The sequence below is a fragment of the Silurus meridionalis genome, chromosome 13 (genome assembly GCF_014805685.1).
Source record: "Silurus meridionalis isolate SWU-2019-XX chromosome 13, ASM1480568v1, whole genome shotgun sequence".
NCBI lineage: Eukaryota > Metazoa > Chordata > Actinopteri > Siluriformes > Siluridae > Silurus > Silurus meridionalis.
The window spans coordinates 25,335,067-25,356,033 of NC_060896.1; the positions used below are offsets into that span (position 1 = coordinate 25,335,067).

General features: G+C 37.9%; 2 protein-coding genes across 2 annotated transcripts in view; one reads left to right on the plus strand and one right to left on the minus strand.

The window, feature by feature from the left end:
• Nucleotides 1-126: 126 nt before the first annotated feature.
• Nucleotides 127-10,416, minus strand: rec114 (REC114 meiotic recombination protein). The gene is made up of 6 exons (XM_046864414.1): nt 10,258-10,416; nt 7,206-7,295; nt 5,736-5,819; nt 4,916-5,089; nt 911-982; nt 127-715 (listed from the first exon to the last, which is right to left on the minus strand). The coding sequence occupies exons 1-6, from the start codon at nt 10,357-10,359 to the stop codon at nt 551-553; spliced, it is 687 nt and encodes a 228-aa protein (XP_046720370.1). The 5' UTR covers nt 10,360-10,416; the 3' UTR covers nt 127-550.
• Nucleotides 10,417-11,925: 1,509 nt separating this feature from the next.
• hcn4 (hyperpolarization activated cyclic nucleotide-gated potassium channel 4) overlaps nt 11,926-20,967 on the plus strand; it is a 105,331-nt gene continuing 96,289 nt past the window's right edge. Inside the window, exons 1-2 of the mRNA XM_046865305.1 lie at nt 11,926-12,205; nt 12,383-13,050. Of these exons, the coding sequence (XP_046721261.1) occupies nt 12,398-13,050 (653 nt within the window). The 5' untranslated portion in view covers nt 11,926-12,205; nt 12,383-12,397. The remainder of the gene's footprint in view (nt 12,206-12,382; nt 13,051-20,967) is intronic.

Consider the following 20,967-nt stretch of genomic DNA (forward strand, 5'->3'; position numbering starts at 1 on the left):
TTTTTAAAATAAAGGCTCAAAAATATGAACAAAATGTGTCGTTTGGATTGCTTGATTGACATTAGATAAATGATTGCGAGTCCGGATCCACCCTGAAAGACTATTTGTGATCCGGGTGCAAATGTGTTCTGTAAGAATGGTGTTTAATAGGAGGAAAAAAAAACAACATCTGAAACATGTTATGATCGTCCAATTTTGTTGGTGAGCAAAGGTCGGTGTAATATTTACACAAAAAATTCAACTAGTCAGCAATGAACACAGGTGCAATACTGAACTTACACATTAACACAAACTTATACCTTTGGAAGCAGATCCATTTGAGCAGAGAGTATAGATGAAGAAGTGAGGGAACTGGACAGACTATAGTTCTGATTCATCACTCTCTTGTGTGCGACAGGAACAAAATTAAGCAAACCATTAACCAACCAATAAGTTCAACAGAAATGTTTTAGAACATAACAATTCCAAGTGGATTTGGTGCACGATGCACATCATGTCCGATAATTGAAGTGAATACTTTTGTGAATATTGTCGAGTTGTGAGGTGTACCTCATTCTTTGATTAAGCCATTTAGCATCTTCTCCACATCTTCTACAAAACCAGGGAAGCTAGAGTCGAGCAAACACAGACGCAATAGACTCTCCAGATCACCAGGAGGCGGAGTGAAATGATGATATGCCAAAGGCAGGGACAGTCCACTGTCACCCAGGAAATACTAGGGATAAAACAAACAGTAACTGTGTATAAAATCAGAAATCATCTTGTGACACTAAGCTTCTGTGATCTTCAGAACTGAATGACAATGACATTCTGCTCCAATACCGTCACTTTCCAGGACGATGCCTGCATTGCAGTATCTGCAGTGTCTTTTATCAATCAGTGGATCAAATAGCAAAGTCTTCAGTGGTACCTGAGAAAGCTGCTTGATGGACAGAGATTCCTGAGTACCGTCATGGATCGCCTGCGGTGGTGCGACAGGAGTCTTAGGAAACACAGGGATAGATACGATCATTACCGTCTCAGGTCTCACACTGAAGAGCTTTCACGCCAATCAATAGGGACGTTACTAATTGAAAGAGCTCGTCTTTTTCGAACTACTTGATTCTGTGTCTGCTTTGCTGTCGCCGTGTTGTAATAGTGCATTTTGAATGAGAAGGTCAGAATGTGGCAGAAACTTGCAGGCGATTTCAACATCCATTCAACCAAAATGTGTGTGTTAACCGAATCTGCAAGAGCGATTGTTCTCGTCAGGAGAATGTTGCTTGAGTGCCACCTAGTGAAAGCAAAGCTACACGTGCATCTCTTGTAGAATTTTTGAGCAGACACCCTCAAGGGACGAACCCGCATGGTTTAACACAATGAGTTAAAAGTGGGGAGAGTGTTTAACTTACATGCTTGAAATGCCACAGCAAAGGCTGTTTTTGCAGTACGACAAATGGCACTGAGGGATTGTGAGTGTTCCCATAAAATTAAATCATGGTGCTGTGAAGAACAGGCTCCAGTTGATGGCAGTAATGAGGTTTAAGTGGTTTAGTGGTTATTAGATCTTGGTCTCTGCATAAGAGCAGCTGCTGTAAATGTAATCACATCCCACATGTATGTCAAAGGACTTCCAAGCCAGTGGTTCTCAGGTTCAGTCCTATGAACCCTGTACTTTTCACATTTTATTCACTACATCAGTCAGCGTAGAAACGGCTTATTTCTGATCTGTGATTGACAGCTGGAGTGCTACAGAATAACTGAAGCAGTTCATACTACAATCTGAATTCTCTTTCTGACTGTAAAATCTTGGTCCATTGTGATAGGATGACTTTTGAATGAGAAATAAGGTAAAGTTTGTTCTGTTAGATTGTTTATGCTGATATAATTGGGAATAAATGACTGCCAGCATTCAGCAAAATGTATATTTCATTAACTGTAAATTGTAATTAAATGAAAAAAAAACAAAAAACAGAAATAGTGCTGCAACAGGTGACGGTGCATCCATGTTTTTACAGCCTTTTACTACTGTTCTGTTTGATATTACAATATTTTCAAAAAGACTCTAGCTTCAGCTGTTACAAGGCGAACATTTAATAGGACAAAGGGATCGCCGCGGTTACTTCACAATGGACCGCAGCCTGAATGCTCACCCATATGTGACCTGCTGCATCATTATCATAATCATCAACAACGTCATCTGCTGTTTCCATGCCGAACTCTGCACCCTGGTAACACCACCTACACTACACCCCTTACTACCACGCCCCAACCCAGACACACACACACTGAACTAAATGCCATACACTGAGTCACTGTACTCTACATTGCACTGTTCATAATATACTTTATATAAAGTCTAATACTCAAGAGTACACTATAATTACACTGAATACAGTATCTTCTTTGTCTCACTTCTCATTGTACATCACCCCTTTTCCGTGTACCATTTATTTATATTCATATTATTATCATCGTATTATTTATTGATCATTATTTATTCGTATCAATCACATAGAGGTACGACTGACTGCATGTTACGGTTCAAGGCAACGGAACATAATGACAATAAAGTTGAATCTAATCATCGTCATCGATTGGCATAAAAAAACTATTTTTTTAACCTAGTCAATTATCAAACATGGATATCTTATCCTTGTGTTTCCAACTACAGAAAACATCATTCTATTATCATTAACTAAATGGTAGCTGATTTTTGTGAATGACTGATTTACTGGAACAACTGTTAAAGCATAAGCCGGTAAATTCCCAGCAAAAATATTACTCTTTATAGTATAAATCTGTAATCATATCAGGGAGCCAAGAGCACTGTGTCCTCTCAAAGTTAACAGCTGAAAAACCTGCAATGTTAATGGCTGGGTAATTAGTCGCGACAATGTTTCGGCTCTTCTGGCAGAAACAACTCATGAGACGCAGGAGACAAGTGGTTTTGATAAATGCGTAATGCGTCACAGGAGATGTTTTGATTGAGATGATTCACTCTTGCCATTCGCTTAATTTATACATTTAGTCATTATTTGTTTAGTAACTGGGAATTTTATATTCAGTACATAATACTAAAAATTTGCTCAACACAAATTTAATTCCTCTCGCTACACGTGGGCATTTTAGATAATATTAAAATTCACTGGCAGCTTTGTGACGCCGTTTATCTCCTTTGTTTGTTGCGTAAACTCCCTGCACATGGTGCATGTATGAGGTTAAGACGACCATGATGATGATGAGAAATGAGGAGGATAATAGTGCTCTGCTTTATTCAATAGGTGTCTGAATGCAAATGTGAACAAATTGACGCTATTCCAGAATTGAATTACACTGATAGATAAATATGTTTAAAAAAAAAAAGTAAAGAAATATAGAGATGAACATTACAGGTATAAAATTATTGACTGCAGGCTGGATTTCTGCTTGGGAGTATTTTTACATCTACACAGGGACTATGAGTTGTTAAGTTCAAACCATGAGGTCAGTGACAATGTGCTGAAAGTAATCCACAGCTCAAATTATAAAAACTACATCATTTGGTCAGAAGTGGTTTGTTGGTACCACAGGTCAGGTAAATTGTCTGACATACACTCTATGGGATTGTGTAGTTTGTTGCGTCCCATTTCAGATTTGTTTCTGCTTTGTGAGAGACTGTGCACAACCTTCTGTGGTGTGTGTGTGTGTGTGTGTGTGTGTGTGTGTGTGTGTGTGTGTATTAGGTTTGTTAAAATATTTAATCGCAATTAAATACCTTAAATGAATACTCTTCAAATTTTTTTTAACTGTATCATCATGGGCATGAAAAAATATGGATGCCTTTACAAATGTATGTTTATTATTATTAAAACTCAACATAGAGCATGAAGAGAGAATTTTCTTGCAAATGTTTTGAAACTTTTGCAATTACGTCAATCATCAGGACACCGAACTTTTGCTTTGTTTCCACACGGGCGGTTTTAATTGCCGGATGTTTGCGTCATGGCGGATTTTGGTGCTTGATTTGAGACAAATGTTTAGTAAATACCAAATAATTTTACGGTGGATTTTATGTATTTTTTTTTTTTTATATATCCGAGTAAAGAAAAGACGTAAATAAACGTGTTGCGTTGACGGTTTTAGCCTCTTTAATATTTCTTTATGTATATTTTTTTTTATACAGTGGTGTGAAAAAGTGTTTGCCTCCTTTTTGTTTTTCTGTGTTTTGCCCAGTCTCTTTCTTATGGTGGAGACATGAACACTGACCTTAACTGAGGCAAGTCAGGCCTGCAGTTCTTTGGATGATGTTGTTGTTGGGTCTTTTGTGACCTCTTTTATGAGTCATCGCTGTGCTCTTGGGGTAATTTTGGTCAGCTGGCCACTCCTGAGAAGGTTCTCCACTGTTCCATGTTTTTGCCATTCGTGAATACTGTGGTTCACTGGAGTCCCAAAGCTTTAAAATGCCTTTATAACCTTTTCCAGACTGATAGATCTCAACGACTTTCTTTCTCATTTGTTTCTGAATTTTTTTTTTGTCTCTCAGCATGATGGTTAGCTTTTGAGGATCTTTTGGTCTACTTCACTTTGTCAGGCAGGTCCTATTTAAGAGATTTTTTGATTGCAAACAGGTGTGGCAGTAATCAGGCCTGGGTGTGACGAGAGAAATTGAACTCAGGTGTGCTAAAACACAGTTTTAACAGTGACTTTTTCACACAGGGCCATGTAGTTTTGGATTTTTGGTTTCCCTTAATGATAAAAACCTTCATTTAAAAAATGCATGTTGTGTTTACTTGTGTATCTTTTACTAATATTTAAATTAGTTTGATGAACTGAAACATTAAAGTGTGACACACATGCAAATAAATAAGAAATCGGGACAGCCCTAATATATATATATATATATATATATATATATATATACATGCTCTTGCTTTTCATCCTTCATGTAGTGTACCTGCTTGTGCTGGTTAGAGATTCCAGTGGTTTGAGTTGTAGATGAAGTGCCAGGCTGCTCCTGAGTGCCTACAGGCAGATATTCATTCAATCTTTCGACTGCCTTCCTGCATAAATCTACAGCTTCAGACCTGCTGCTGCCCTCAAACTGTAGTCGTATCATACGGCTCCCTTCCTGTAAAAGACACACACACACACACACACACACACACACTTATATGCTGTCTTACTTACTCAATTTAATTGATGTTATTAATAGAACTAATGAATGTTTTGCCTATACCTAAATCAGGCCCTCAGTAACTTTTATTATACCATTTTATAGTTTTGACCTTGTGGGTACATTTGGTTGGTTCCCACAAGGTCAAATCGGTCAGGTATTCCTATCCTTGGGGGCACAATTGCTCCACTCCCCACCTCACACACATACACACTGTGCCTAACATGTGCCAATCGAAGCTGTGTGTGTAGCCATCCTTCATCAGTATTAATTTTAGAATAGTTTCTAGGTATAGTCTTTCACTTGGTAGAGAGATAATTGCATTAATTAATAAAAAACAAAAACTTAAAGCATACGCCTTTGAAGCTTGAGCTCAAGGTCACACAGAACAGCTACCCCTGTACATTTGCATATGATCATCCGTCAGAGCTATGAATGAGAACGTGGTAGATTCAGCTCCTGGGAAGATACATCTATCATCTGTCATCTATCTTCTGTCTGCCTCGTTTCGATGATATTTACATTTTAGAGCTAAACCCAACATTTATAAAACACAACCAAGCTCACCAATGAATTCATAGCGTGCTTTTCAATCTCTCACCTTCAGCGTGAAGTAGAAAAGCAGGCTGTCTGATTTCTGTTGGATCTTCAGGAAGCTCTGAGCGTTGAGAAGAGAGAAGCCTTCCTGTATAAACACAGGAAAACGATAGCTTAACAATCAGGGCAAAGAAATGACTGTCTGACAAAAGACTGACAATTTACTAATACTTCAGTTTCAGAAGAATCTATCCACATCGTCATATCTTTAATAGCCGAAGTCAGATTTACCAATAAATGCTTACCTAGAATTACCTACAAACTGAAATTCCCTTAATATTCCTGCAGGGGGGTCTATTTCCATAAAATCCTCCATGTCCATACAGTGGCTTGCCAGAAACAGGAATTTCCCCTTAGAAAAATGAATGAATGCCAAAAATAGCTTTCCACACCTTGAATGTTCTGCTGCCAGAAAGCTCAAAAGTTTGCTTTCAGAGTCATAATAATATTTATTACATATTTTATATAGCGGCCTATTTTTGTGTATATACACCTTTTCTTGTTTGCCCAAAACATCCTGTGTTTTTCTATCATGCTTAATTCTTTATTACATCTACAATATACATAAGAAAAAAAAACAAATAACTCAGTTATGCTGAGGGAGGGGGAACTTTTTTTTGCTGCAATGGCTTTGGTCCATTTGTGACTGCAAATCAACGCAAAATTCTTCTACCTGATCATCTTCGATCCTATGATCAAATCTGACGGGTGTGGTCTCTTCCAGATTGACTTCAACCACATCCACAGAACACTGGGAACTTGAGATTGGTTAAACGAGGACACAAATGATTACAAAAAATTATAAATTATGGCCTTCAGGGTCAGTTTTTGTTCAAGACGTCTAAAATAAACCGACTCACTTATAGTTTACAATTTATTGCTTATGTTTTAAACACAAACACTCGCCATTTTTTTATTCGGATCTAATCCGGATGACCCACTTGAAAACTTATTTTTCCTCTAAACAAATATTGGTCATGCCTAAATAAATAAGAAAAAAAAAAAAAAAACAAGATCACAGAAGCATTTGCATCTGTGGAAAAATAAAAACAAAAAAGAACTTTTTTTCTTTCTTCTGCTCACAGCCATAAATGAAGATTATGAGGGCAATCAATCAGAGTCTGCTCTCTGGCTATCAAAAGACCCAGTGTTACGTCCTGAATGCTTGAGCTCACTTGTATGGCACTACGACTGGCACTTTTCTGCCTCTATCCTTTTCTACTGTGTTTCGCTGTCCAGAGATATCACAAGAGCTCAGATGCACTTGGCCTGGCAATCAACGGTGGTGGGGGGAGGGTTGGTTGGTGGTATCCAGGCAATTTCCCCTCTGAATGTAGAGAAACACCACACTAAGCAGTTGTAGTGTTTTTTTACTGTATCTGCTTTGCACATAACAGATTAAATATAATCCTGTAATGGGGAGCGCACGTGGCCCGTTTTTACATGTATTGAATATGTCTCCTCTGGACCTTACCAATAGTTCCTGAGCCTGTGCGATGAGCAGGTGACCAGATTCCAGTATCTTCAGCTCCAACGTCCCTTTGCTTTCACTGGACTCGAACACCTTTAAAGAGTGCAAAAAAAATATATATATATTTTTATATATATAATTTTTGTGTCAACCTCTGGCTGTATTTAGCAGCGTGAGTAACTTATAAATATTTAAAACATGCAAATTATTAGGGAATTACTTTTCATGCTTCTTCTAGTACTCTGTGGAAGGCTGTATTTTCCACTTGGGGAGAATATGAAGACTTTAGCCACTGTGCTTTAATTAAACACCTGTATAATATATTCTGGTATGGTAGTAATTTATATAACGAACCTAATGGATGTCAATGCACAAACAACTAGGAATGTGCCAATAAATGGACTGGCTACAGTAAATTGCAGCTTGAAGTTTAAATGTGTGTGTGTGTGTGTGTGTGTGTGTGTGTGTGTGTGTGTGTGTGTGTGTGTGTGTGTGTCCTGTAATTGACTAGCAACCACTCCAGGATGTACTCATGCCTTGCACACAGTGTTTTAGAAAAGACTCCACTTCATCCCTGACCTCGACAGAATCATTTTTTTTTAATACAGTAATCAAGTGGAGGCAGCACCAAAAACTAAACATACAATCAAACTATTTTTAAGTTTTCTAAGAATTAGAGTAACATTAAGTTATGTTTTGATCGAGGAAATATATTTCTGGGAAAAATTCGAACTGCAGCATAAAAATAAAAGTGTGTTCAACACTACACTGAAGTGCATTGTGGGATTTGAGAAATGTGTTGGAAATTTTGCTGACTTGTTCTGATTTACATAATAAATCCTCAAACAGCCCCTATTTTGTGTTATATATATATTGTATTATATAGTGTGTTTTGTCCATGCAGATTTTGATTGTGAGCAAGTTATGAGCGCTAAGTCGTGTGATTTCAGCCGGTATGTAATATAGATGTCAGTTAAAAGTTAGTCACATCTTTATATCAATGATTTGCTTAAACCTTAAAATCCCACATCAGTCATTAAAGCTTCTTAAGCCCCCCGGATTAAAAAACATCAGAAGATAAAAATCTACAATGCCCTAAATACTGCTGCAATTCCATATCGAACGATTTTTATTGGCTGAGCTCAAAAAAAAAAAGAAAACTGTAAAGATGAAAGACCAGGTTTTCTTTTTACAAGTTTCTCCAAGTGTATTGTGTATTGTGAGAAACTCTATCTGTTTGTAGAATTCTTTTTGAGCCCAGTAACTGAATCTATGTAAATAGACCAAGATACACAGCTCTGAATGGATCTGGCTTATCCTGGAACGGTTCTCAGTGGATCGACTCTAGGCATCATTTTATATATGCAGTACAAGTCAAACATTCAGACACACCTTCTCCTTTAGTGCATTTTCTCCTTTTTTTATTATTTTTAACATTGTTCATTAATACTGAAAATATTCAAAATATTAATGAATAAGTAGTAAACAAAAACGTGTTAAAATAACCAGAATATTTTATACTTTAGACTGTCAAAAGTAGTTACATTCAGCTTTGATGACAGCTTTGCACAATCTTGTCATTCGTCATCAGATTTATGAGGTAGTCACCGAGAACCCAGAGGTGTTGGGTTCTTGTTGGCTGCTTTTTCTTCGCTCTCTCTTCCCATCTCGATTGGATTTAGAGAGGGTGATTGTGGAGACCATGTCATCTGATGCAGCACTCTGCTTTTTGGACAAATAGCTTACATAACCTAGAGGTGTGTTTGGTGTCATTGTATTTTGGAAATCAAATTATGGTCCCACTAAATGCAAACCAGATGAGAAGGCATGATCCTGCAAAATGGTGTGGTAGCCATGCTGGTTAATTTTTGCCCTCGATTTTGAATAAACAACAGCGTCACCGGAAAAGCACCGCAACACGTCACAGTGGAAACCACACATCCAGGAACCATCAGTTCACCCTTTATATGGTCAACAAAGGCATGGTGATAAGAGCCAAAAATATCAAATATGGACTCATCAGTCCAAAGCACAGTTTTTCAATGAAATGTCCATTTATTATTGTTTTTCTTTTTGGCCCAAACAAGTTTCTTTTGCTTGTTGTTCTTCTAAAGTAATGTATCGCTGCAATTCGACCATTATGGCCAGACTCATAAAGTCTTATATTTTAACATCCACTTTTAATAGACCACAATATGTCACTTTAACTCTAAGAAGCATTTATATAGATGGGAGATTTCCGAGGCTAGTAATTTTAATAGACTTATCCTCTGCAGCAGAGGTAGCTCTTAATGTTCCTTTCCTTGGATGGTCCTCATTAGAGCCTGTTTCATCATGGCGTTTTGATAGTTTTGGCGACTGCACTTGGGAATACATAAAACGTTCTGATAAACTGATCATTTCTTAAAGTAATGATGGACTGTCTTTTCTCGTTACTTAATTGTTTCTTGCCATTATATGGATTTGTACAGTAGATAGGGCTGTCATTAAACCTAAATGTAGATACTTTAGACATAAATATAAAACATATTCTGGGTTTTTGTTTACCTCATAATTCCATACGTGTTCTTTTATAGTCTGGATGTCTTCGGTATTAATGTACTATGTTAAAAATAATAAAAAATGAAGAAAAACCACTGAATGAGAGAAGGTGTCCAAAATCTTTGACTGGAACTGCATATATACTGTTATTTAATGTCTAATAAATTAACAAATGCATGTTTATATTACATATTTACATACTTTAATTGAAAAAATACTCCATAGTTTAATTGTATTTACAAATTTTATTCGAAATAAATGTTTGAGAAGCCTTGCACCACTCTACAGTCAACTTAACTTTCTTATTTAAATACTTAAGTTTTTACTTCGTATTATTTTTTATTTTTTATATATACAACACACTTTTATCGTTATAACAATACTGAATACTTTGTGCTGCTCTTTTTTGTTAGCTACATGGCTAATTATTAGCCCTCAGTCATTTCCGCTAGTTAGCTTAGCTGTTAGCTTGACTTTTAGCTAGGCTAATAATTATTATTAACATTTTCTTTACCTTCCATGAAGAGTTTTCTCCAACATTTTGGGCTTTTGGGAGAAAACGCCCATACCGTTTTAACCTCCAGACAGCCTGCGTTGTTTTAATTTCTTCAGCCATCCGTTTAATTTGTGAACAATATTTTAACAAGATGGATGAAGAATAAAAACCCGGAAAAGTTGGCTACATCCTAATCAGAGTCCAAGTGCACTATGTATAGCGATCGTACCTTTGCGCCTGCGCACTTTTTAGACACCCGATCTAGTGTGGTAGTGTGCGGTTTAACACGCAGCCTCAAAATGGCGGCTCCTTCCATAGGCGATCATACAGCCATTAACAAGCTTGAAAAAGGGGCCTTGATTGAGGGCCCAAAATAAATGTTGCATTATTGTCTGGTGTAGAAAATGTAATTAACAAGCTACCAACAAGCTACCAATCGCATGATTTATTTTGAACGAGCTCAGTTTAGATTGTATTTTACATGTGAGAACAGGATACACAAACAAATTAATTAAGATAAAAAAAATGTATTGTAACATATGTTTTTGAGTCTGGGTTCGAAACTCAGTTCGAATCTCGTGTCTCCGGTTTATTGCGGAATTGCATTTGCCACATAACTTATTTGTTTGGCTGGTTTTCCCGATCTCTCGCGAAGAGCACGATAGACCAAAAAAACTTATAGGGAATTGTTTTTATGGAGTTTTATGTTAAAATAATGAAATGTATTAATAAAAATATAATACATTATAAAATGAGGTTAAATAGTAATACAGTACAGTACTATAATAATGCGATACAGTACTGTATACATAAAAAAGCATTTTTGGAATGGCGTCCGTTTATCGCGGTTTTTCGTTTATCACGGGTTGTTTTGGAACGTAACCACACACAAACAAATATAAATATACTTATATATGTACATAAATATACTTATAGTATACAATATAAACATTTTCAATCTACAGACCATCCGGTCTACTGAGCTTTGTAACACACGTGAACTTGGAGTGTATACATTAAGGATAATGTTAATGATGTTATGATTCTTATGAATTGTTATAAATATAAATAATATTAAGTCAAGAAGCTTTTATTGTCATTTCAACTATATATAGCTGATGCAGTACACAGTGAAATTAATCAACGTTCCTCCAGAAACTTGATGCTACATAAAATCACATAAACAGATTAATATTAATATTAATATTATTGAATAATGAATATGTAATGAGTGTAATTAAAATAATGTGAATCATTTCCTTACTGGGAAAAAAATGCTTGATAATGATTAGGTTTGGTGGGTCAGTTGTTTTCTTTTGGAGGACTGATGGAAATGCATGGCAGTATACTATATATATAGCAAATCACTAGTTAAAAGATGTAAGCCCAATTTTTTGATAAGGGAGTTGATCTAGGGTCTGTGATGCCAGACAATTAACCCTGACAAAAAAAAGATCATTGTAAAGGTTTCACTTGGTCTGCCGATGCTAATCCGAGAGACATCAGGGACAAAAGCTTTTAATCGATCAGCAACCGGGGTCCAGACCTTACGGCTGTGGGCGGGGCTTGTTTGCCTCCGCCGCTCCAGTGGCAACCTGATAGATCAGCATCCTCATAAATATTCATGAGCGCGGAGCGAGCCTCTCAGCGCGGCGGACGGCGGTGATGTCAGCCGCGCTCCTTGGCTAAGCCAGCGCCTCCTCGACTTTCCTTGTTGATTATTGACAGCCGATAGGGGGATCTGGAGGCTTGAAGCCTCACTAACGCCCATGACCTCCGCACGTCTCCTCTCCATCCATCCTCCCGGCGCCTTCATGGTGAGGCAGCCCCAGACCTGCTTTGTCTTTTTGTTGTTGTTATTGTTGTTGTTGTTTTTTTTGGAATGGAATAGAGAAGCTCAGTTCCATGCATCTGGAGTGGGCATGTCCTGATTGAACGGGAGCGCGCAGACCATTTGAGCTAACAGGTAACGGTGGTTATCTTGCATATGCATGCACAGGAGCTCACCTTATAGGTTCTTATAGGTTAGGGTTACATGCAATCGAGTTAATAATATATATATGAATAATCCTGGATCATCTTATGGGAATCATTAGTGAACCTGTCCTGTCATTGAGCTGATCTCCAATGTCTCTGTGCACAGGTTGCATCTCTCCATATGCGCAAAAGGCTTTACAGTTTGCCACAGCACGTCGGCCGGAGCTCTTCGACCATGTGCGACGGGGAGGACGGGGACCGGGACACACGCCGGAGGAGCATCCGAATGAAGCCGCTGCCGTCTCCGTGCGCCGGCGAGAGCAGCTCGCGGAGCGCGGACGCAGCGTCAGTGGCGTCGGCGGCGGACCCGGAGGCGGCCCGGGGCGCCAAAAGCAACTCAAACGGCGATTGCAGAAGGTTTCGCGACAGCCTGTCATCACTCACCGGCCGCCACAGCCACGAATCCGACTCGGCTGAAGAGAAGCGTCTGATCACCGAGGCGGAACCGAGCCCGAGCGAGGAGAGCCCCACTGGGGCGAGAGGAGGAGGTAGTGGCGATGGCAGCACCGCGGCTGATGTGGAACCGGGAGCGCGCAACGCTTCAGAATGGTACCCGGGCTTTGACAAGCTGGACGGCGGCATTGAACACGTTCTGCCCGATGATGAGAGGTACTACCAGGCGGGGTTCATGCACAGGCAGTTCGGTGCCATGCTCCAGCCCGGGGTTAACAAGTTCTCCCTGAGGATGTTCGGAAGCGAGAAGGCGGTGGAGCGCGAACAGGAGCGCGTAAAGTCGGCCGGCTTTTGGATTATACACCCCTACAGTGATTTCAGGTAACAAAAAAATATAAAAAGTATACACTCATACGCTTGATGCTCATTTTGTTTTACATGTAATATTATGTTAATCAGGACTATATAATTTTTAAAATACAAGGTCAAGTCTGTCCTCTAAGAGGGCCCCTCAGTGTGGCCCTCTTGAGCAAGGGTCTAGATCCTACAACCTTAGAAATGATGATTCTGATTTAAGAAAGGTTTTCAAGTAGTACCTTCTACCATTTCATAAGTGTATACATATATTAAAGTACTGTCAAAGCACTATCAGTATAAAAAAAAAGGAGATGACTGTCTATAGGAGAGAACCGTGTATGTAGATAATTGTTTATCTACAGTAGTCTACTTGAAAAGTAGTTAAACCTCTGTGTTTTTCCCTCCTGAGATTGAAGATAACAGGCTTCTGTGGTGAGCGTGAGAGAGTGTAGTAAGCAAACTTCAATTTGCTTGACAAGCCTTGTTGTTCAGCGTAAAGATTACAGATCATTTACAGATAATGAGGATAATGCGTATTTCTTTCTAAACTATACAGTGATGAACGAGGCACCATGCTGTGCTTAAAAGTCAATTATGTTTTCCATTTGCTCCGTATAGCACCAGGCAGAGAACGTGTCTCGGTGGGAAAGGTTTTACATTTGTGCTGAGGGAACTTTTTCATTTTTAAAGAAGTGTTTATTATCATTATTATAATTATTATTATTATTATCTCACCTTTTTCTAATTGTGGTACTGATAATGCACTTATCGGGCTAAAGCGAGTCTATCTAAGACATTAGAGGTGACATTAACAGTTGGGCTTTTGCATCGCATCTGCTCACTCTCACTATGTAATAATGAAGTTGTGTCCTTGAGGATGACATTGACTCCATACATTAGGTATGACAGTGGCCAGATGCTTGGGTGTAGGTCTGCGAGTGGGGAACCCATTACTGTAGAGATGAATGTGTATCTGGGTGTGTGATGTATAGGATCATATTGTTATTGCATACTGTTGGACAGTGTTTTACATTATTTACTGTACATCTAATCATTTGTTTAATGCAAATTCTTCATAAACTATAAATTCGGGTTTACATTTGCAGATTATAGTGTGAATGTGTAGATTTACACTTCTTTTGGTGCCTTTTAAAGAGAAATTCGCTCTAGAGTATAACCACCTTGAGCACTAGAAACTTGGGAGTTGTTTCTTATCAGCCTCGAGTTTCAGGACAGATCTTACCTGATTAGCATTAAATTGTGAACAGAAAGCCAGTCTATCTTCTCTTGACTTTAAATCATTTGCATGTCTTTTACAAATAATGCTACTGATGGCATCTAGTAGATAATTCACTGAATGTCCAGGGTATATTATGAAATAGTCTCTTTGTTCTTCGTACATATTCCTCAGTAATTACCACCTCATGTATCAAGGTCAAACTATGGGAGCTACAAAATGGCAGAAAAGGACAATGCAGCAGCCTCCAGCATTTTAGGAATTAAGAGGTAGAAAGGGTCATGATCTTAGATGAGAGGGTTAACAAAAATTGTCAGTAGCTCAACATTAAATACATTAGTACTGGGTAATATTGTATCAGCAGGTCTCAATAGTGGCATGGTAATGTAGGGCAAATTATTATTAATATATCACAAATATAGTTACATTATTACAAGAAGACATATCACAGTCGTTTTTATTATTTGTTTGCCGTGTTTGTATCTTATCTTAAATATCGTAAACAGAAAATGTGTAATCTGTCGGCTGTCCCGTTGTGTAATTTATATTTATATTCGGACATGTTTTTACTTTTGGTCTCTCCTTCAAAGTCATTTTAAAGGAAAAAAAGCATGATAGAGCAAATAATCCTCCTTGTACAGTACATGCTTCTCAGTTACCGCTGGTGATGTTTTATGGATGTGTCTGAAAAAATACCAGCCCAAATGGATCATAAATCTAGGGGGAAGTATCACTTCATCACCTGAGACAACTGTCACAGACAGGCTGCAGTCTGGGCTAGAATGAAATCAGCCCTAACCTCTTTTCTTCATATTATTCTGTATATTTTGTCTTTTTAAGAGCTAACAATCTGATGTGAATGTCAAAAAATTAATGTACTGATGAACCTATTACCTTTAAAATACAGTAAATCTTAGCTATGATAGCATATTTAATCTGGCACAACTTTCACCAAACAATTGGTTTATATAATGATTATATATACAGTGTTTGCTTTAGTTTTAGTGTTTCTCCATTACATTCATGTTTAAGTGCAAGTATGCAGTACTGCCAGTGCCAATTGGATCCTACTTCATGTGTGAAGTTTTGACACAGGACCTCCTGGAGTGTTTAAAGGATCTGGCATGGAGAAGCTGGTGTTGGATCTGTGATGATCGCAAATGGTAGCTATTTCATGAATTGCTCAGTAGCTCCTAGTTTTATAACCACAATGACTGTATAAGACTGTAGAAAGAACATTACTTATAATCTTACATTCAAGTGCTCATGTTAGTTCTCACTTTCCAGTGTTCGGTAATGCTTAAGGATTTATAATCACACTCTTGATGTCACCCAAATGAGGATGGGTTCCCCTTTTGAGTCTGGTTCCTCTCAAGGTTTCTTCCTCATAACATCTAAGGAAGTTTTTCCTTGCCACAGTCGCCATGGCTGCTCATCAGGGATAAACACACATCACTCACCTTAACTGTTGATTTCTGTAAAGCTGCTCTGAGACAATGTCTGTTGTGAAAAGCGCTATAGAAATAAACTTGACTTGACTTGACAGCGATTTGTCATTTTCTCTGTCATGTTTGGCCACGTGACATGCGAATCATTACTTTCACACATAAATCAGCGTGAACATTTTTAAGATGCCTGTTTGGATTGGCAATCAGTGTGGATGCACATGAAAGTCAGCTCTGCTTTTTTTTACTGGGCTCTTAGAATCATTGACTCAGTCATTAGAAAAGCTGCAATTAAAATCTTCGCCTCTCACCCTGTCCGCGTGTGTTGAATTATCTGCATCACTGTAATTTAGTCATTTAGTTGAGGCACGGGTCATGAAGCTGCAGAACCTATCATCTGTGTAGCGAAGAGCGTTTTCTCAGCCACAATGCCGCTCTAATGAGCTGTGCCGCATGAATAGTACACACTGGTACTTCATATGAGGTGGTAATAAGAGTAATTGGGTTTGTGGATCGTACCTCGGGGAACGTTTCGGATGACGAGGATGTTGATACAAAATTTTCTGGCCTTTAATGTACCCATTTTCCAACCGTTTTTCTCTTTTTATAGGTTTTTTGAGTAACTTATGATTAATGGATCAGCAATGAATATAAGATTAAGGATATACAGTAGCCACCATATATTATCCATGGGCAGGTTTTAGAAAAAAAATCCCCAAATCCTAATTAGAAAATCCCCAAAGTTACATATGGTTGGAGTTTGCACAATAAATGACAGGCTTTATTAGAAAAGCTAAATACCAGAGAGAGCAAGTGTCATGCTTTGAAGCAGTTCATCTTGTCTCATGTCACATTTTTGCAGGTGCAAAGAAAAAACGACTAGAGGGATGCAGCAATATTGTACCATTTCCAGCGATGTGTAATATAAACATCGGAGTAGGAAATCTTCTGGTGTAAAAGAGGGATTAGAAATGGCCTCATAATCCAAACTATAGGCATGTTTCCAGCAGTGCAGCTAAAACTGTTCATTTGTAGACCAGTGATTTCATTTTTGTTTCATCAGGGGCCCTAGCCAACTATTCAAACACGTTTCATATCTACTGCTGGTACATATAGTGGTATGGCCAGGAATTCATTTTGGGGCGGATGAGAAAATATAATATGTTAAATAAAACCACAGAGCGATCTGTAAAATTAAACTGATAAGATCGATGGGCGATGTGACTTTCTTGTTCTGAGAGTAGAAGCTGTGGTGGCATTCAGAATGTAATTTCAAACTTGTTTAATTATTTAAGTTAAGATCTACTGCCGGACAATCTTGCCATAATAATAACGTTAGCAGTGGCAGGAAATAAAATACCTTTAATTTCTGGTGAAAATCGTTTAAATAGCCTGCTAGTAATAAGGGGCGGAAATGAAATCTTACCTTATAAAAGCAGACTTGGCAACAGCACTTCATCAGGTGTCAGGTCGACATCCCCAGGCTCAGAGTGCAGTTAGGGGGCTAGCAGCTTTAACAAAACAAAAAAAGGAACAATTGACAATTCCATTCAGCTAATCCTCTTTCCCACCACAGCAGCTGGTAGCCAATAAAATGTAATTAAAAATGCAAACTAATTTTGACAGGTAGAACAGTGACCCAGTTAACCATTTATGGACATGATACTAACACAGCTATTGTGCAGTTAGGTGACATGTACTGTATATTACAAATAAACATTTTAAAAGATAACATATTTTAAGTTGGTTTAAGGCCCCTTTCTAGTTGCCATGCATCTGTTGATGCACTGAAGCAAAAGGTCATTTTTTGGGGCACAGAATGACAACTCCAGATATTTTAATGTTCTTATGGGCAGCCCAAAATAATGTACAATTTGTAATTCAATCAAACACTTCATCTGGTTATCTCGGCTTGGTGCGACACTGTATGGATAAACATTTGTGGACACCTGATCATAAGATTCTTACGTACTTGTTGAACATCCCATTCCACATTTACTTCTCATTTGCTGATTATAATTACCCCTACTCTTCTGGGAAGATGTTCCACTAGTTTCAAAGTGTGGTTTGGAGATTTTTGGTCATTCATCCACAAGGGTGTTAGAAACGTCTAAGAGGTGTAAGAGGCCTGGGGTGCATTCACTGTTCCAATTCATCTTAAAGATGTTTGATATGATTGAATTCAAAGATCTATAGCGGGACACACTTCTACAGTTTGGCTCTCCCAGTTCAAGTCAAGGTAAGAATTTCGCTTAAAACCACGTCCTATCGCATCCAATTGTGTGCCTCCAAATTTGTGGTAACAGTTTGGGCAAGAGCCATATATGTCTGGAACTTTTAGGTGTCCACATGCTTTTGCCCAAATAGTGTATTTTGGATTGAATCATTAAAGCAGGGTCACAGCAGGTTGGGATTCAGACTCCCACTTCCAGAATTTGAGGATTGATCCTGATATCCAGCTTTCTTGGTTCCCAAGACTTACTTGTATGTGGACTTTTCTACCTAAAATTCTGATGAATATGGTGACTTTGTGTATGAACTGCTTTTCCTACTTTATCTGTAGTGTTTCTGGGATAGGCTCTAAATTTGGTTGGGCTATTAAAGCAGCCATGTCAATCCAGTTGTCTGTACAGATAAAGTGTTTTAAGTGTTTGCATTTATGTGATAAAACAGACTAATGAACATGCTGTATAGTCAGGAACAACAATTCTGTTGTTTTATAATGATTCACATTTTGTGAACTGCCAAACTCATTATTACTTGAGTTTATTAACACCTTTGTGGCTAAATATCACAAATCTCCACACACTCCAAAATCTGGTGGAACAACTTCCCAGAAGAGTGGAGGTTATTATTATTGCAAATGGGAACTAAATGTGAAATTGGATGTTCAACAAGTACAGACACAGCTGTTCAATCGCTTGTAAAAGAGAAACACGAATTTGTTCCCTGTTGTAAACAGTTGTTTTCGAGGAAGGGGTTTAGAAGCATTATTCATTGCCACAGCCATCTGCTTGCAAAGCATTTACTGTGCGTTCTCATCTCAAAAGTAATCAAGTTTAACTCGTCTTAAGCTAGCTTTGTGATTAGCTGAGAAATTGACCTTTGCTAGCATCTGCATTATTAGTCACAAAAATCGAAAAATATCATTAAGTGTATGTTTTGTTGATTTTCCTTAACTGGAATGGAATTTAAACAGTAAGCATGTTAGAAACATTACTGGTAAATAGAGAACTTTGGCTAAACTTCTTTCAGATAAGCACAAAAAGGAGTAGGCATGATTTGAGAATATTTGGCTCCTTACTACATCCTCATGAGACACAAATGACTTGATTAACATATTGTTCTGTTTGCATAATAGACATTTCCTGCTAGCTCCAAGCTACGTGATAGGCTACCTACAGTATTTTCAGTCAGAGAGGTTGATCTGAAGAAAGAATCTGGCTCTTGTAGCTTGTGACTTCATTTGTATGGGTACTACTTTACTGAAATTCTCTTGAGAAACATGTTCCTCCAGAACAGTGACCGGTAGCCCGGCTAATTTTGGCATTTTTCTTTTACTAATGCACATCATTCACACAATCAGTTGATTAGCCTGCCTTCTCGAAATGTGTGTGTTCTCTCAAAATGTGTGTGTTACATCTTGAAAAAAGGTTAACACCCCAGGACAAGGATTACTATACAACTATAACTGCATTTCCTGATTTGAAATATGAGTAACATTGAATCATTTTTAGTTCTTTTCTACCTGGTTTGCTTTATTTCCCAATGCACATCATTAAACAAAGCAAAAATCAAAGGAACTTGCATTTGCTGAGGGGTGTGCAAGACTAAAAATGTACTTGCAAAATTTTTCCATTCACTGGAAATGAGGTGATGGGAAAAGTGGTAAACAAATCGTTTTTGCTAAGCGTGTGCAGAAATCACAGAAATCAACTGGAGCAAGGAGAACATAGAGCTACTGCTGACTAAATGATTAGATAATTAGATACTCGGTTTGTGTCTCATTTTGAGTCTCACATACAGCATTTATTTTCTCTGGTGCACTTCCTGCGGTCCATTTTATTCCTCAAGCGTGGGGTTTGACATTAGAGCTTTAAGTAAAATTAAAGCATTTAGACTTTTTTTTTCTGTCCCTCAAGAAATCCCAAAGTCTGGTTATAGAGACGGTTCGTCTGGCCTTCTTTGTCTGCCAATCAAATCTAATGTTACTGGCTAAAGTAAATCTTCTTTATTTGCTTTATTCTCTCTCTCTCTCTCTCTCTCTCTCTCTCTCTCTCTCTCTCTCTCTCTTTCAGAAACTGCTCTTTTTTTTTACCATGCTTTTATTCATCTCTCATAACCAGACCGCTCCCCAAAGAGCCTTACCTCTGCATAAAAAAAAAAATAGAAAGAGAAAGCAAAGGAACAAAAAGATAGAAGTCATCTCTTCCCAGGTTTATTTTTCTACCCATTTTTTTCTCAGCACCAGCTGAATACATTAAAGCAAAGTAGAACAGATTTAGAATACAGGTTGCACATTTGTTTTTTTTTTGTTTTTTTTTTCATTCGCTCCACAAAAGTGTTTTTTGGCTTTTTTACATACATCGGATCTTTACTCTTTTACATCAGTTGAACGAACTGATACTGTATATAAGCCTGTGATTTCTTTACAGTGTTGAATTTTGTATCAGATAAGAAACTACAAATATTTCAGCATCCAACATCCTGCAGGGAAATTTCGCCTGCAACGATGAAAGAAAGGAATATAGTGTTCCCATAAAGGTTTTGACCATTTGAGTATTTGATCTACACTAAAAGTAGTAAGAGTTAAAACATAAAGAGGCTTTTACCCGCCACATATACATTACAGAACAGTGCATATCCCAGCTTGTTAGGATTCTCAAATCAGATGGAAGGCTCAGCCACTTTGCATCACCTCTGGAACAGAGAGTGTTAAAGGCCTAACTCAAGGGCTTAACAGTGGTGGCTTGGCAGTGCTGAGGCTTAAACCTTCAAACAAGTAACCTAGAGCCTTAACCATTGATCTACAACTTCTCCAACATAATACACTTGATGGACTTCTGGTCATTTTTGCAAACAATGTGCCTAAATCTGGATAAATATAAATAAACTAAAGTCTATTTAGTTTGTGGTATAGCTGTTGTGCACTGTATGTCAATACTTTTTTGTGTTCCAATAAATGGAGTTAGATAGAGTTAGAAAATCAATGGGTTTCTTATAAGCATTTTCACAAATTGAAGTTTTGCATTTTTTTAA

Excerpts from the sequence above, each read along its gene's own strand:
- rec114 (XM_046864414.1), bottom strand. The coding sequence starts at position 10,359 with ATGGCTGAAGAAATTAAAACAACGCAGGCTGTCTGGAGGTTAAAACGG. Across the intron at positions 5,820-7,205 it reads CACAGGCTCAGGAACTATTG|GAAGGCTTCTCTCTTCTCAA; the intron begins GTAAGGTCCAGA and ends GTGTTTATACAG. Across the intron at positions 716-910 it reads CCATCAAGCAGCTTTCTCAG|TATTTCCTGGGTGACAGTGG; the intron begins GTACCACTGAAG and ends TTTTATCCCTAG.